Raw genomic sequence first — 14054 nt, forward strand, 5'->3', positions numbered from 1 at the left:
GGACTGAGTTGCTCTGGGTGAGAAGGATCAGGAAGCAGTATTGGTTCCCCAGGTGTCTGGGGCCCCAAGACTAGGAATGGCGCAGGGCCCAAACTAGGAGTATAGAACGGCGAGTGGGGGGGATGGAAGGGTGAATGTCGCTTAGGGAGTCCAGGCGCGGAGAGCTGCGCTATAGACTTACCCCAAGAGGCCTGAGGATAGTAGTGCAGGCTAGGAGAGCTCTTACTATGATTTTAAAGACCTTTTAGGATCTGGCCCCAATGGGCATTTTTCATAGTATTGTTTCTTTAAAGCAAAGCCAGCTACTAATTATTCTGAATATGCCCTTGATTTTCCATTCTCTAGCTTTTACCCATTCTTGTACTCTCTGGTGAAAATGCAATTCTACCATCTCCACTGATCAGAATTGTCCTAACATTGGAACCCAGTACTGGAGTAAAGCCAATCTTGATAGCTTTTGAAAATATTCGTGTGTGTGTGTGTGTGTGTGTGTGTGTGTGGAGAGAGAGAGAGAGAGAGAGAGAGAGAGAGTGTCTTTGGGTCAGAGAGTTAAGTTAACTAACTTAGGCTGGTTTCAGATCAAGGATGAGTTTCCTGGCTTCTTCTAATCCTCCAATTTCACCATCTCCTTTATATACAAAGGAAACTAGAGGCAAAGAAAGGATAAGCTATATGAGCTCTTTTCATAAAAAAGACATTTAAGTTCACAGGCTGTCAAAGATTTGTTCCAAAATAAATGAAGCTAGTGATATTTGTAAATAAATGTCTATCTCATTTTTTTGGCCAAGATAATATAAATCTAAAAGATAGAAACATCTGAAAAGAAAATAAACTACTTTCCACAGTTTATTCAAATTTGCTTTATAAACACTTAAATCTTGAACAATTAGTATTATAATTTGTTAAGATGGTAAAAATATTAAATATAAGTCATTTGATTTCCAATCTTGTCTACACCATGAAAGTAATTTAGTATTTCAGAAAATTTAGGAGAAGTAATAGGCAGAACAATTGGTAATCTATAAATTCTAACAGCCTGTTCTTAAGCTTAAAAATGCTTCCTTTTCATCTTTGACTGGACACAGTTATACATGATGGCAGCTGTGATTCCCACATGTGGTTTCCATTCTTTCATCCAGTGCCCTCTTCATACTTTCTTCTGCTTCTACATAGTCTGAAAGCATAATAGGTTCTGGATTCTGAAGACTCAAATTCAAACCCAACTCACTATATACAAGAAAGGTTTATGTGGCCCACAGCAGCTGAAATTTGGGGACTCTTCTTCACAAATACAAAATTAGATGTTACCATTCCACGGTTGATGATACAGACCCCTCTGAGGATTGTTGGACACCTGCCGCCTCCCCAACCCCCTAGCCAGTTACTGTTTCTGGTGCCAGTGGCTGGGAGGCAATCGCTACCTAAAGAACTTAGGCAGTGTGTTGGGCTCTTTGGAGAGACCAGTTCCTTTCCATTACATTATTTATATTATTGTCAATTTTCAGCAGTCTCTGCCTTCCTTTCTTGTAACACTTTTAATGAATTTTTAGGATAGCAGATTTTGTGCATTTTTACAAATGCTTCACTAACAATGAATGGCCCAAATGGAAATTGCATAAAGCAACACTATGTCTTCCTTCTTAATTATTTCTTCTGAGGGCAATACCTAATAAGATCTGATTTTTTTTTTTCCTAGAGCATTGATGCATCTAGAAATGGTTAGAGGACTCCAGAGATTCAACGGCTCCAGCCTGTGAGCAGACGGGCCATTCATAACTTTGTAGTCTCCAATTCAGAACCACCTCCAGTGAATTTCCTGCCCAAGCTGGTCTACATGTGGAACAAAAGCCTGGAGCCCCGTGTTTCACGCCCGGTTGGAGGTGCATACCGCCCAGGGCTGGCTTCTCTAGTGGTCTGAAGTCATCAGAGGGACTCGGTACTCTGTGAGCTGCTTTTACAGTCGCTACAGGGAAATCTAGTATTGGCAACCCAGATGATTTCCTTTGAGCTTAATGTAACCCACAAAGATTTCTTTTAGCTATTTCCGGTTACTGCTTCCTCACCAAGAAACACATTCCTCTGGTGGCTTTTCTGAAAAGGTATGAAAACCCTGAAAGCTTAAAAAAAGAGAAAACCCTGGCAATGATGGATGAAAGTTGTCCCTAAGTTGCTATTCCACAGTTGATGGTCAGACCCGGCTGAGGATTGTTGCACATGGCTGTGCTTTACCTGGTGTCTACCAGCTCAGAAAAACAATAGGCGAGTGTGGAATAGGTGCTAGGACCCCAAAAGGCAGGAGATGCCTGGTCACCCCCTCCTACTTTAGATGATGAGCTTTGGTTTCTGCTGCCTTTGTGAAAGAAATGACTCCGTGATTATAATTATTTCAGCCACAGCCCAGAGTTACCCTCCATTTTGTAATAATCACAGAAGGAATTGAAGGGAGGGGAGAACTAAAGGTGAGCAGGAAAGATTAACCCAAGCAGATCTGGAAAGACAGGGCAGGGAAATGGGTCATACAGAGTCTTGGAGTGATAAAAAGGGGAAGCAAGTTACCTGGGAACCAATTTGGGGGTGGGGGAGGGAGTTTTGTTTAACTCCCATGATGTCGCTGTGTAAATCTTTACTGTTCTCTTTCTCACAACAAAAAAAAAGTAGAGCTAGGCATGTAGCTCTCAGTTGGTATACTGCTTGCCTAGTGTGCGCTAAGCCCTGAGTTCCATCCCCAGTACCTCATCACTTGACTGTGGTGGAACATGTCTGTAACCCCAGTACTTAGGAGGTAGAGGGAGGAGGGTTAGAAGCTCAAGGTTATCCTCAGCCACATAGCAAGTTTGAGGACAACCTGGGCTACGTGAGACCCTGACTCCAAAAAAGGGGAGTATATTATATGCTTTAAATACTTGGAGACATAGTTGATTATTCATGCACAAATAGTGCTTAGAGTGAGTGTCTAATAGTTGCATATTCTGTAAGACACAGAATTGATCTCAAATTTTAAATTAAATTTGTGAAAGTAAAGAAAAAATACAATAAACCTCACAATTTTACCTCTTTTGAGATACTTGGCACAAATTGACACATAGATTGTATCAAATTTAAAAGTTCTGAAGGGGTGGAGAGGTGGCTTAGCCCTTAAGGCTCAGGCTCCCAACTTAAGAAATTTCTAAAGTGTATGTAGCTCAGTGGTACAGCACTTGCCTAGCATGTACCAGGCCTGTGTTCAGTCCTCAACACTGCAAATAAAAAATAACAAATCAATTAAAACTTCTGCTCAGCAAACAGTTAATAAAGAGATAGTCTGCAAAATGAGTGCCACCCTCACTCTCTCTCAATTTCTTGTCCTCTATTTTGTCCTCCTCTTTGATTATTATTGTTACATATACATATATACATTTATAAATCCATATATAATACACTTCTTCCCATTTTGTAGACTGTTCTTCCAACAGATGATTAATATCCAGGTTATATAAAAATTTTAAAATTTAGGGGCTAGAGAGATGGTTCAGTGGCTAAGAGCACTGACTGCTCTTGCAGAGGACTTGGGTTCGATTCCCAGCACCCACAGCTACAAACTGTCCTTAACTCCAGTTCCAGGGGAATCCAAAGCCTTCTTCTGACCTCCAAGGTATTGCACGACATGGGCACACTCACATACATGCAGACAATACACTCATACACATAAATAAAATAATAAATACAATATTTTTTTTATTTAAAAATTTAACTCTTGCCCGATGTGGTGTTGCACGCCTTTAATCCCAGCACTCAGACGGCAGAGGCAGGCAGATCTCTGTGAGACTGAGGCCAGCCTGGTCTACATAAAGAGTTCCAGGCTAGCTGGGGCTACAGGGAGACTCTGTCTCTGTCTCAAATAATAGCAATCATCATCATCACTGAGGGGGCAGGTAATCCAATCAACAGCTAGGCAAATGGACTAACCAGACACTTCTCAAAAGAAGAGCTACAAATGGCCAATAAATATATGAAAAATATTCAACATCTTCAACATTTTCCTGGCCATCAAGAAGATAAAAATAAAAACCTATCCTATTCCATCAAAATGGTTATCATCAGGAAACCAAAAAATTATTTAACAAATTACTAAGGAAAATGTCAGGGTAAAGGAATTTTTTTCCCACCAGCACTAATTTTAGTCTTTTTTAAATTTTTAATATTTTTATTTTATTTTATGTGTATGAGTATATTGCCTGCATGCATGTAAGTGCTCCCATGTTGTGCAATGCCAGTGGAGGCTAGAAGAGGGTGTTGGATCCCCTGGAACTGTAGTTACAGACAGCTGTTAACAGCCATGTGGGTGCTGGGAATCAAACCTTGGTTAACCACCATGTGGGTGCTGGGAATCAAATCCTTTCCCTATCCTCCTTTTCTTTCTTAACTTTTTTTTTATTTTTGAGAATTTCATATGTGAATATTGTCTGCATTATTTCCATCCTTCCCAGTCTTCTACTAACTCCTCCCATGTCCTCCCACTCCCTCTCAAATTCTTATCCTCTTCTTTGTTACATACACATATATGCATTTATAAACACACACACGTATAATGCATTGAGTCCATTTACTGGTGTTCATGTGTACTTGGTTTAGAACTGTCCATTTAAGCTAATCCCTCGCAAAAACTGATTCTCTCTCCCTCAGCATCCTTTGATTACCTATAACTCTTCATCTTGAGGTAGGACCCTGTGGCACCCCACCCTGCCAATCCACCTTGGCATGTCAACTGGTTTTGTCATTATTCAGATCTTGTTAGACTACGATACTGTGGAGATTTCATGGTGCAGCTTCCCTATCGTGTCTAGAATGCTTTAACTAGAAGCAGCTGTCTTGTCCCTTTGGCTCTCACATTCTTTCTGCCCCCTCTTCCATGATGTTCCCTGAGCCTTGAGTATAGATGTGTCACTTAGGGCTGGGCACCTCACAGACACTTATTCTCTGCATTTGACCAGTTGTAGAACTTTGTTAATAGTTTCCACCTGTTGCAAAAAGAAGCTTCTTTGATGAATGGTGAGAAGTACACTTGTCTGTAAATATAAGGATGTGTATTTAGAACATAGTAAGAAATTACATTGGTATAGGGAAGTGGTAGAAGTAGTTTTTTCTCTAGGGTCTATGACCTCTCCAGTCATGTGCTTGGCTATGTTTACAGTACCACATGTGAATTATTTCCCATTGAGTGAGTCTTAAGTCCAATTTGACACCTGTTGAAAAGTGCTACTACTGAACCAATAGAGATAGCTTGCTGGGCTGGTCATTGTTGGGGTTCACAGACTTTACAGCTGGATTGGTTTTCTCCCTTTGCATAGTTTGCATAGTATCTTCTGATATTATGAGAGATAGTCCTCAGGAAGAAGGAATTTCATACATGAATACTGTATTTACATCATTTTCACCCCTCCCATCCCCTTCCAAATTACATCGTCCCCAGACTCACTCTCAGTTGTGTGACCTCTTCTTTATTGTTATATATGTACAGGTACATATATATATATATGTATATATTTATATACATACATGTATGTAATCTATTGAGTCTATTTAGTAGTGCTTGTGTGTACATATGTTTAGAGCTGACCACTTGGGATTTGACAGCCTATCAAGGAGCTAGTCCCTGGAGAAAACTGATTCTCCCTCCCTTAGCAGCCATTGATTTCCTGTAGCTCTCCATCTAAAGGTAGGACCTTGTGAAATTTCCCCTATCCACGCTGGCATGTCAGCTGGTGATGTCCTTGTGTAGGTCTTATTTAGGCACCCATATTGTTGAGATTTCATAGGTGTAGCATCCCTGTCATGTCCAAAACACTCTATCTAGCAGCAGGCATCCTGGTCCTCTGGTGCTTAAAGCTTTCCACCCCCTCTTCCATGATGCACCCACACTTATTGATATTATTTTACACCCTCTTGCTTCTCCATTCTTTGTATTGTCCTTTTAGCAAATAGACATTCTGTCTGCTTCCTCTGCTGCTGCTGCTCCAGATCATCCTTGCCCTGTGGGAAGATGCCAAGGGCAAGGCAGGCATGTGTCACTGTGCATTCAGACAGGGCTTCTGACCTGTGGTTCTGCCAAAGGGGCAAATGGGACTAGCAGCACAAGGGAGCACTAGGGACCTAGTAGAGGCCTGGACTCATGCTTACCAACTTAAAATTAACCCTCTGTGTGTGTGCTTGGCAATTCATTGTACTTCCTTAATCAAATCCCTTCTTTGTTCTTCTCAAGGACTATTTATTTTTACATTCTTTCATGATTTCGTATGTATATAATGTTCTTTGAGCATACCCGCCCCGATTATCAGCTCATCTTCTTCCTCCTTCCACCAAATCTCTTCTTCCCAAGTCCCCCTCCATCCTTCCTTCCATTTTTGTGGCCCACTGTATTTAATTAGGGCTGCTTGCATGAGCATTGGTGGGGAGTTATTTAAGCAAGGGCAACTTACCAGTGGCCACACCATTGGAGTATAAGTCTCCCTACCCCAGCAACTGCTAACTACCCGTAGTTCTGCAGGGAGTAGGATCTCAAAACCCCTTCCCCATCCATGATGGAATGTTGATGGCCCAGTCACTGCAGGTGCCCACAGTTGAGTTCACAAGTGCAGTGGCCATGTCATTCCAGTAGACAGTGTCTCACAGCACTCCTCTGTAGCTTCCATTTTCTTCTGTCTCCTCTTCTGCTGTGTTCCCTTTGGAGGGGATGACATAAATGTCCCATTTAGGGCTAAGGACTCATTAGAATTTATTCTAAGATCAATGAGTATCTCCAACAGCAATAATTTCTCTTTTTCCTTGCAGCAGACAACTCCACCTTTTTCAAGAACTCATGGAAGTTTTAAAGAATTGCATCGTCTGATGTGTCCTCACCCAAAGGCAAGTTCCCTTCCAAGCCAGTCCACTTGCAACAAGGCCAGGACTCTAAAGGCCCAGTCTTCTCATCTCAACTTGAACAACTGGAAGAGCAATTGAGCTTCAGAGCTCCTCATGGAGTTGGCTGAGGCCTTCATGGAGACCCACTACAGCCTAGCTTTTCCGTGTCAATTCTGCATGTTAATCTTGATGTCTGGGCTGCTTCCCAGGGAATTCATAGCTTCCTTCCTAGGAAATGCATGGCCTACTAGGCATGGCCCCTCTGCTTCAGAAACTCTTCTGTACTATCCCCTCCTTCATCAATCCCTCCATTTACAACCCATAGCCTTTTAAGGTCTTTGAACAGGGAATTGACTCATTTTTTTAAGTCTTTACCTGGTGAACCCATCCTCTTTACCCATTTACCTCAAGCCTATTGGTCTATAAGATTTGTCACTTCAAACATAATTCTTTCACAAGGAAAACAGAACAATTCCCTTTGTTACAGTCTCATATGTAACACTAATTCCTTCCTTTGAAGCATTTAGGTTTATGGCCATCTACTCTCCCAGCATCACTAGGATCTACTCAACATTTAAATCCTTGGTGGTTTGCATATTGCCAGGTAGAAGATGAATGTGAGTGAGCAAGACAAAGCTGCTACCCTCAGTGAATTTACAACCCACTGAGAGAATAAGGGCATTGAAATGTGATAGGTCTATATTTTCCTAATGGAGAAACTGAAACCAGTGTCCTGCGTAAGGTCACAGGCAATGCAGAGAACTGGGATTAAACTCAAACTCAAAAGATTCAGTAAGGGATTCAGGAATTGATCTTTTGTGATCTGGAGTAGATAATACAGCCTCTAATTTCCTCTGTGAATTTCTAGTAATTTAGGACTGCCTAGAACTGTGAACATATTGATCTGTATATATTAGTCACTTACCACTTGTGGCCATTAAGTCAATGAAATGTGGATGGTCTACATTTCCTGAGTGCAAAATGGATGTTAGCTTTCAAAGTTTGAAAGAAAAAAAAAACTGCTAATATTACTGTATGTAAGTCCCATGTTTAAGTTATAATTTTTGATATATTGATTTAAATAATATATATCATTAAACTTTAAAAACATAGACAACTTCTCTCTTATCCAAGCTTAGGTAATGGAGCAAAACTGTTGTGAGAGGCACACTATCTGACCAAACCTAAGTGAACAAAGACCTTGGGAAGAAGGGCTAATCAGATGAGTGAATTAAGTGAATTTTGGTTCAAAGAGTATCAAGTCTAAATAAACAAGGTAATTTATTTTTAAAGAAATGGAGCTGACAACATACAAGGAATTAGTGGACATGTAGTGTTACACATTAGGTGACTATTTGATGACCAGGGATTTGGTAAATATGGGCATTTCTGTGGTGGTGGAAAGGAAAACATAAACTTCAAGGTGAGGGAAATGTTGGGCAAAGGTTAACAGATGGACAACTGTGTCTACTTAGTTTTGCTTAAGTCTTAAGTTCCACACAGTAGAACAGAATAGGCTCTTAGTCATAAAAATATGATATGTAATCATCCCAGGAAATAAGAATTTATGCCATGCAGAAGCTTCACGTAAATTCAATTTATCAGGAAGAATTAACCCTGTATATGCTGGAGAATAATGTCATTAAGTTCTGAGTGCTGGCTTTGCTGCACTGAGACAGAATAAAACTTCGTTACACTTTGCTCAGGCTGAGCATTTTTATTTTCCTATTATTAAACCCAGGCTTAATTTTTACAGTTCATTGAAACATGATATACAGAAGAGTTCCCTGATGTTAATAATGGAGCTTATATTTTTATAACCATGAGCATATCCATGAAATCAGTATCAAGAGCAAGAAAGAACACTGTGGTACTCTACAAATCCACTTATGCTCCTTCCAACGACCCTCCCACCATCATGACTTCTAATGTTAAACATGCATTAGCTTTGCCTGGTTCTGTACTTTTATACAAGTGTAATCATATACTATGTAATCTTTTGCACCCTATGCTTAATTTTAAAGCATCAGTATAAACTGCAGACAATTGAATCCCAGATTCAGCATCATGTTTGGACAAGCCTTTTAACCTAAGCCTGCTTCCAGATCTGTAAAGTGGATTATAGCAGTGTATACCTCATAGGAGTGCTGTTAGGATTAAAATGAGATTATGTACATAAAGGGTTTAGCATAGTGACTGACATATGGCTGCAGCTGCTACACTGAACTCAAAAATTTAAGTCTGTGCAAGGCTCCAATGAACGAACTACCTAACTCAAGTAGTTCTAAACACCAGAGAAAAACATCCACTCTCTGGGCTGAGTCCAACCCAAATGTAATAGGAAACTTACTGATTGACCTAGCTCACTTTTTTTGGCCAAAGAAGAAATATATGTTACATATTTGTCTCTCCTAGGTCTTCCTTAAGGGTCCCATACTGCCTTCCCAGAGCACCCCCAGAACTTAGCTCAGGGGCAGAGCAAGTACTCAGTTCTAAGCCGAATAGTAAGTGCTAACTGTATTAGAACTTAGAAATGCATCAGAATCTACTCAAACTTTTAAGCTATGGTGGTAAAATGACAGTACTTAAAACAGAATAGGGCTGGCAAGATGATAGCAAGTAAAAAACAATCCCTGGACCCCTCAGTTAAAAGGAGAACCAGTTCCTGAAAGTTGTCCTCTGACACATGCATATGTGTGCACACACACCCACACATTAATAAAAATGTATTTTAAAAAACTGAATAAAATGAAATCTCCTCCCTCCTTTCCCTGTGCTAGACAGAAAAATCCAGTCAAATCAAGCATATTCCGTACTTGGAACTTGAAAAAACATGCTCGTTCTGAGAATTTCAGAAACAAGGGAAATATACATACTATGAGATAGTAAGTTTGCCTCAAATTCAATAGCTTTAAGTGTACTTGTGCCAAGATACTATGCTTCCAAAAATAGTCTTTCTACCACATTAGTCATAAATTTCTTTTTCCAAGTGCACCTTTCATGTTAGTTTGGCTGTATGTATCTGTGCTCATGTCAAAATAACAAACTGGATAAAGTGTAACATCCCGAAGAAGTCTCTCTTGATTCAATTTACCCTCTACTACCCAATACATTTTCACTTCTCAAAGTAGAAAATACATCTTCAAATACTATCATTTGCTTCACATTAGAAATTAGAAGTCTGATTACCTGGCTGGCCTATCACTCCATAACTACATAAATCAAAGAATAAATAGTATGGCTATTTTTTTAATGAGCTAAAATTTTATCAGTTTCCTGGCTATAAGGCAAAAGTGGTTTCATGTAGATATAAAAGGTATTTATAATTTGCTGTATGACTAATAGTCCCTGGTAGAGTCATGAGTAATTATTAAAATTCTTTCAACATTTACCATGATTTTCTAAGCTGTGTGACAGACACAGATATGAAATCAGAAACAGCAATTCCTACTCTTCACAAACATGAACAATGGGACTATTTTATGAAGCATTCAGGAAATGATTCACCGGCCTGTGCTTTGAAGGCTGAGATTTTAACATTCTAGTGAGACAGTGGGGGTGGGAGAAGAGAATATTATAAAAAGACATGGAAAAAGTAGTGTAGACATTCTTGGGAGAACCAATTCACAGGCATGATTGAAAATGAAGTGTGGAAAGGCTGGTCAGGCCCCAGTTACAAAGTAAAGGAGAATTATTATTTCAGCAATAAAAATTTGATCCCATCTATGTGCTGTTAATATTTGCTTCTATTTACATCTAAGGTGTGTGCCTAGTCCTATGCAACTTTATTTCACATACAAATGGAATGCATTAGAATTCTGGTTTCAGGGATCAAGTCCTAGAAACTTAATCTAAGTCTTCTACTGGGAGGTACTCATTTCCAGTGAATTAATCCCAACAGATTTCTAAGCCTAGAAGATTTAGAGATGGTACTGAGCTCACTTAAATAATTTAATACTGCCAAAACCTAACTGGTGGCCAGTTGGCCTTTCCTAGATGACACCCAGATACCACTGCAGTTTCTTGCTATTTCTATAAAATAAAGCTGAGAAAGCTGTGCAATAATTCAAATGAAGAGATAAAGAATGGCCTTATGCAGATGGAATTTGTATTAGACTTCAGTGTAGGAGGGGAAAGAAGAGATTATTCAGTGGGTAAACAAAGGGAAAGCAATTCCATTTAAAACAGAACAAAGGAGGGGTAGGCCCAGGCTGGGAAAAAGAGAAATCCACTTTGGATATGCTGTTTCCTATGTCAGTAAAAGTCACATGGAAGTATCTAAAAGAAAGCTGAGAATATAGTTCTGAATGAAGCTCAGTGGAGAGGTCACAGTGTATTCATAGAGGAAATCGCCTGCAAAAGGACTTCTAGGAGTAAAACAGCTAAGAACTCAATGTTGGACTCAGGCCTTAAGGGTTCCATCAAATCCATAAAACAAAACCAAAGTGAAACAAACAGTGCAAAGTCAGCTTGTACACAGATGCTTTATTTGGATGTTAATATATTAAAACACCATCTGTAAGATTCTCTTACAATGCAAAGTTTTCTCATAGAGCTACAAAACAATTTAGTCAGAGTAATTGTGGTATTAATGTGAAAACCTTACAACAAAATGCAGTATAGTATATATGTAGTCAGTTTCCATGCAAGTATGGCTGCTACCTGTATATCTGGCATCTTCATGGCAATCAAAGAATCCAAATGAACACAACAGTAAAAAAAAAAAAAAAAAGATGACTTATGATGCCTGACGTGTTTATGATTATAAATCTTGCATAAAGCAACAAAGCAGTTAACTGGAGGATTCAACCAACACCAACCCAAATATCCCTATGTCCAATAAGCCCAGGCTTATACACAATATATTAACATTTGGGATAATTTAATGCTTAAGAAAAATTATGCTCTGAAATGCATAGCTCTTTTAAGATATTATACTTTGGTGACCAGAGACTATCATATCCAATCCAGCTAAGGGTTACATTTTATAAAAGGAATTATGTGCTATTATTAGCTCAAGGTAACTGAAATGATACAGTATGATTTTGCCACAATCATGGGTTTTACACAAAATTTCTGTGAGAAATTAATTAGAAAAAACAAACATACTGAACATGCTAAGAAGATTCAAATTGTTTTACCTATTTGTTATCAAGAAGGCATAATCTCAGTACCACCACACATATTATTTACTTCTCACTAACATACAGTATGCAGAAACTAGCAATTGGAGTTAAAGCTTAAAACCCTTTTAAGTCTACTGCTGAAGAGCTAGCCATTTAAACATTCAGTAGTTCCACTTCCATTAACAGAAAAGTAGATAAAAAAAATCTTAAGCTGTTTGTTTTGGTTTGGGTTTGAGGCACAGTAGTATTTTTGGTCTTTGTAAGAATTTGTCTGGTAATAGTTGAATCCATTACATTAACTCGAGAACCCGCCATCATTTGCTCTTTATCTTTCACACAGTGCAAGTGGTGGTTGCTCTTTCCATCTCTCATAGCAGCAAGCTGATTCTGCTACTTTCCGTAGCAGCATACTTCAGGAGTGGAGAGGGAGAGAGTGTCAATTATAAATAATTCAAACTACAGTGTACAATTCTATTTGCCTGTCAGTGTTTAGGTTGACAGCATGCCATTATATGTCTAAAAAAATTACCTAAAATCTCTACCACAAAGCAAATAAAGACATTCTTTCAAGAAGAATGCAAAGTAAGTGCAAACACCTAAGCAGGCAACCGAAGCAACTGTTGTAACCTGGAAACACAAAACATTTATAAAAGGACAAAATATTTATATAAATAAAAGATAATGTTTTCGACTTCTGAAACATTGAATACGTACAATAAACTTCTAAGTGCAGACTGTTTCAGGGACCAAAGTACCATATTATTTTTTTAAACAAAATGCAACAATTTTAAACACATATACAAATCACCAGATTAATTTATATGACCCTCCAATATAATTTAAAAAGAAAATATTAAATTATTTAGTACATTTTTAGAACTACTTTATAACCAACATGATTTAAGGGATATAGTGCAATTTTAGGTAGATGTGACATACAGTATAGATATTGTATTCTTTGTAGCTATAACTTAACTATTTCATACTTGAAAGTAAAAATTCTTTACTATGTTAGCTGTAATGACAGGAAACAACACTGGCTTCTAGACAGCCTGTATATATATCTACATTTAAGCTTTAAAAATGAAAATAAATTATAAAAACAGACATTCTTTCCAATGTACAAAGCTTTCCTGCTTCTATATACTGTACAATACATTCAACAAAACTCTCAGCTCTTCTGAGACTTGCGAAGAAATACTGACTCTTTACTAATGAGAAAAAGCCCATGTTCAATATTTTAGTACTGTGCTCAAATAAATATGCTTAACACTGTAGTTAACAATTTTATTGTTCCTGAAAAATACCAAAAGTTAGTAGTGCAACTTTCTATATTCCTTTAGACTCCTTTCCACTGTGTTTCTTTGTAAGTGGTAGTCTAAGTAAATTAGCACATGGGCGAAAGTACTTCATAAAGCCACTGCGCTTCCTAAACACAGACTATTTCCAGAGACCACATACTAACACACTTGTCTCAAACAAACTACAGTTTCAAAAGAGTAGCAACATATATCTTGTACAGAAAATATGTGACAATTTGCTTTTGGAATACCCATGAATATCCTTATTTCACCATTTTGTTCTTTAAAAACAAATCTTAAAACTCTCATCTCTTAAAAATATAAATAATGAATTTGTCTACCCCATACTTTAAGTGGCTTATTAGCTTTTAGCCTGCCCAGTATAGAAAAGATGCCAACTATTTTAGGGGTGTATTAAAACCTTTAAAGAGTTAATTGAAAAAATTTCATTGCAACCTAATTTGGCATAAAATACAGTAAGGTAGTGGGGCATTGCATTTGTTTTAATATCAATTACAGTATCAGAGCCCTTGAAGTGCTGCTGGTAGCCGTGTAGGCACTTAGGTATCTTCTTGCTTGTTCAGTCATGATAAGTTGGTCTTCTGTCTTCCCGTAAACCACTGTTTCCCATTCACAATTTGACTATGGAAAAATATCAAGTGATATGAAGATTAGTAGAATAACTACCCATATTATTTCCCAATGAGAGAGAGAGAGAGAGAGAGAGAGAGAGAGAGAGAGAGAGAGA

At 38.4% G+C, this 14054-nt stretch overlaps 1 protein-coding gene across 2 annotated transcripts in view; it reads right to left on the reverse strand.

Moving 5' to 3' along the window:
* Positions 1 to 11344: 11344 nt before the first annotated feature.
* Positions 11345 to 14054, reverse strand: part of Mybl1 (MYB proto-oncogene like 1) — a 46933-nt gene continuing 44223 nt past the window's right edge. Inside the window, exon 15 of one of the 2 annotated variants that reach the window (XM_029557010.1) lies at positions 11345 to 13948. In XM_029557010.1, coding sequence (XP_029412870.1) covers positions 13820 to 13948 — 129 coding nt within the window. In that variant the 3' untranslated portion in view covers positions 11345 to 13819. The remainder of the gene's footprint in view (positions 13949 to 14054) is intronic. The other variant, XM_008854764.3, reaches the window with a different exon arrangement.

The sequence above is a fragment of the Nannospalax galili genome, unplaced genomic scaffold, assembly GCF_000622305.1.
Source record: "Nannospalax galili isolate Female #2095 unplaced genomic scaffold, S.galili_v1.0 scaffold247, whole genome shotgun sequence".
Lineage (NCBI taxonomy): Eukaryota > Metazoa > Chordata > Mammalia > Rodentia > Spalacidae > Nannospalax > Nannospalax galili.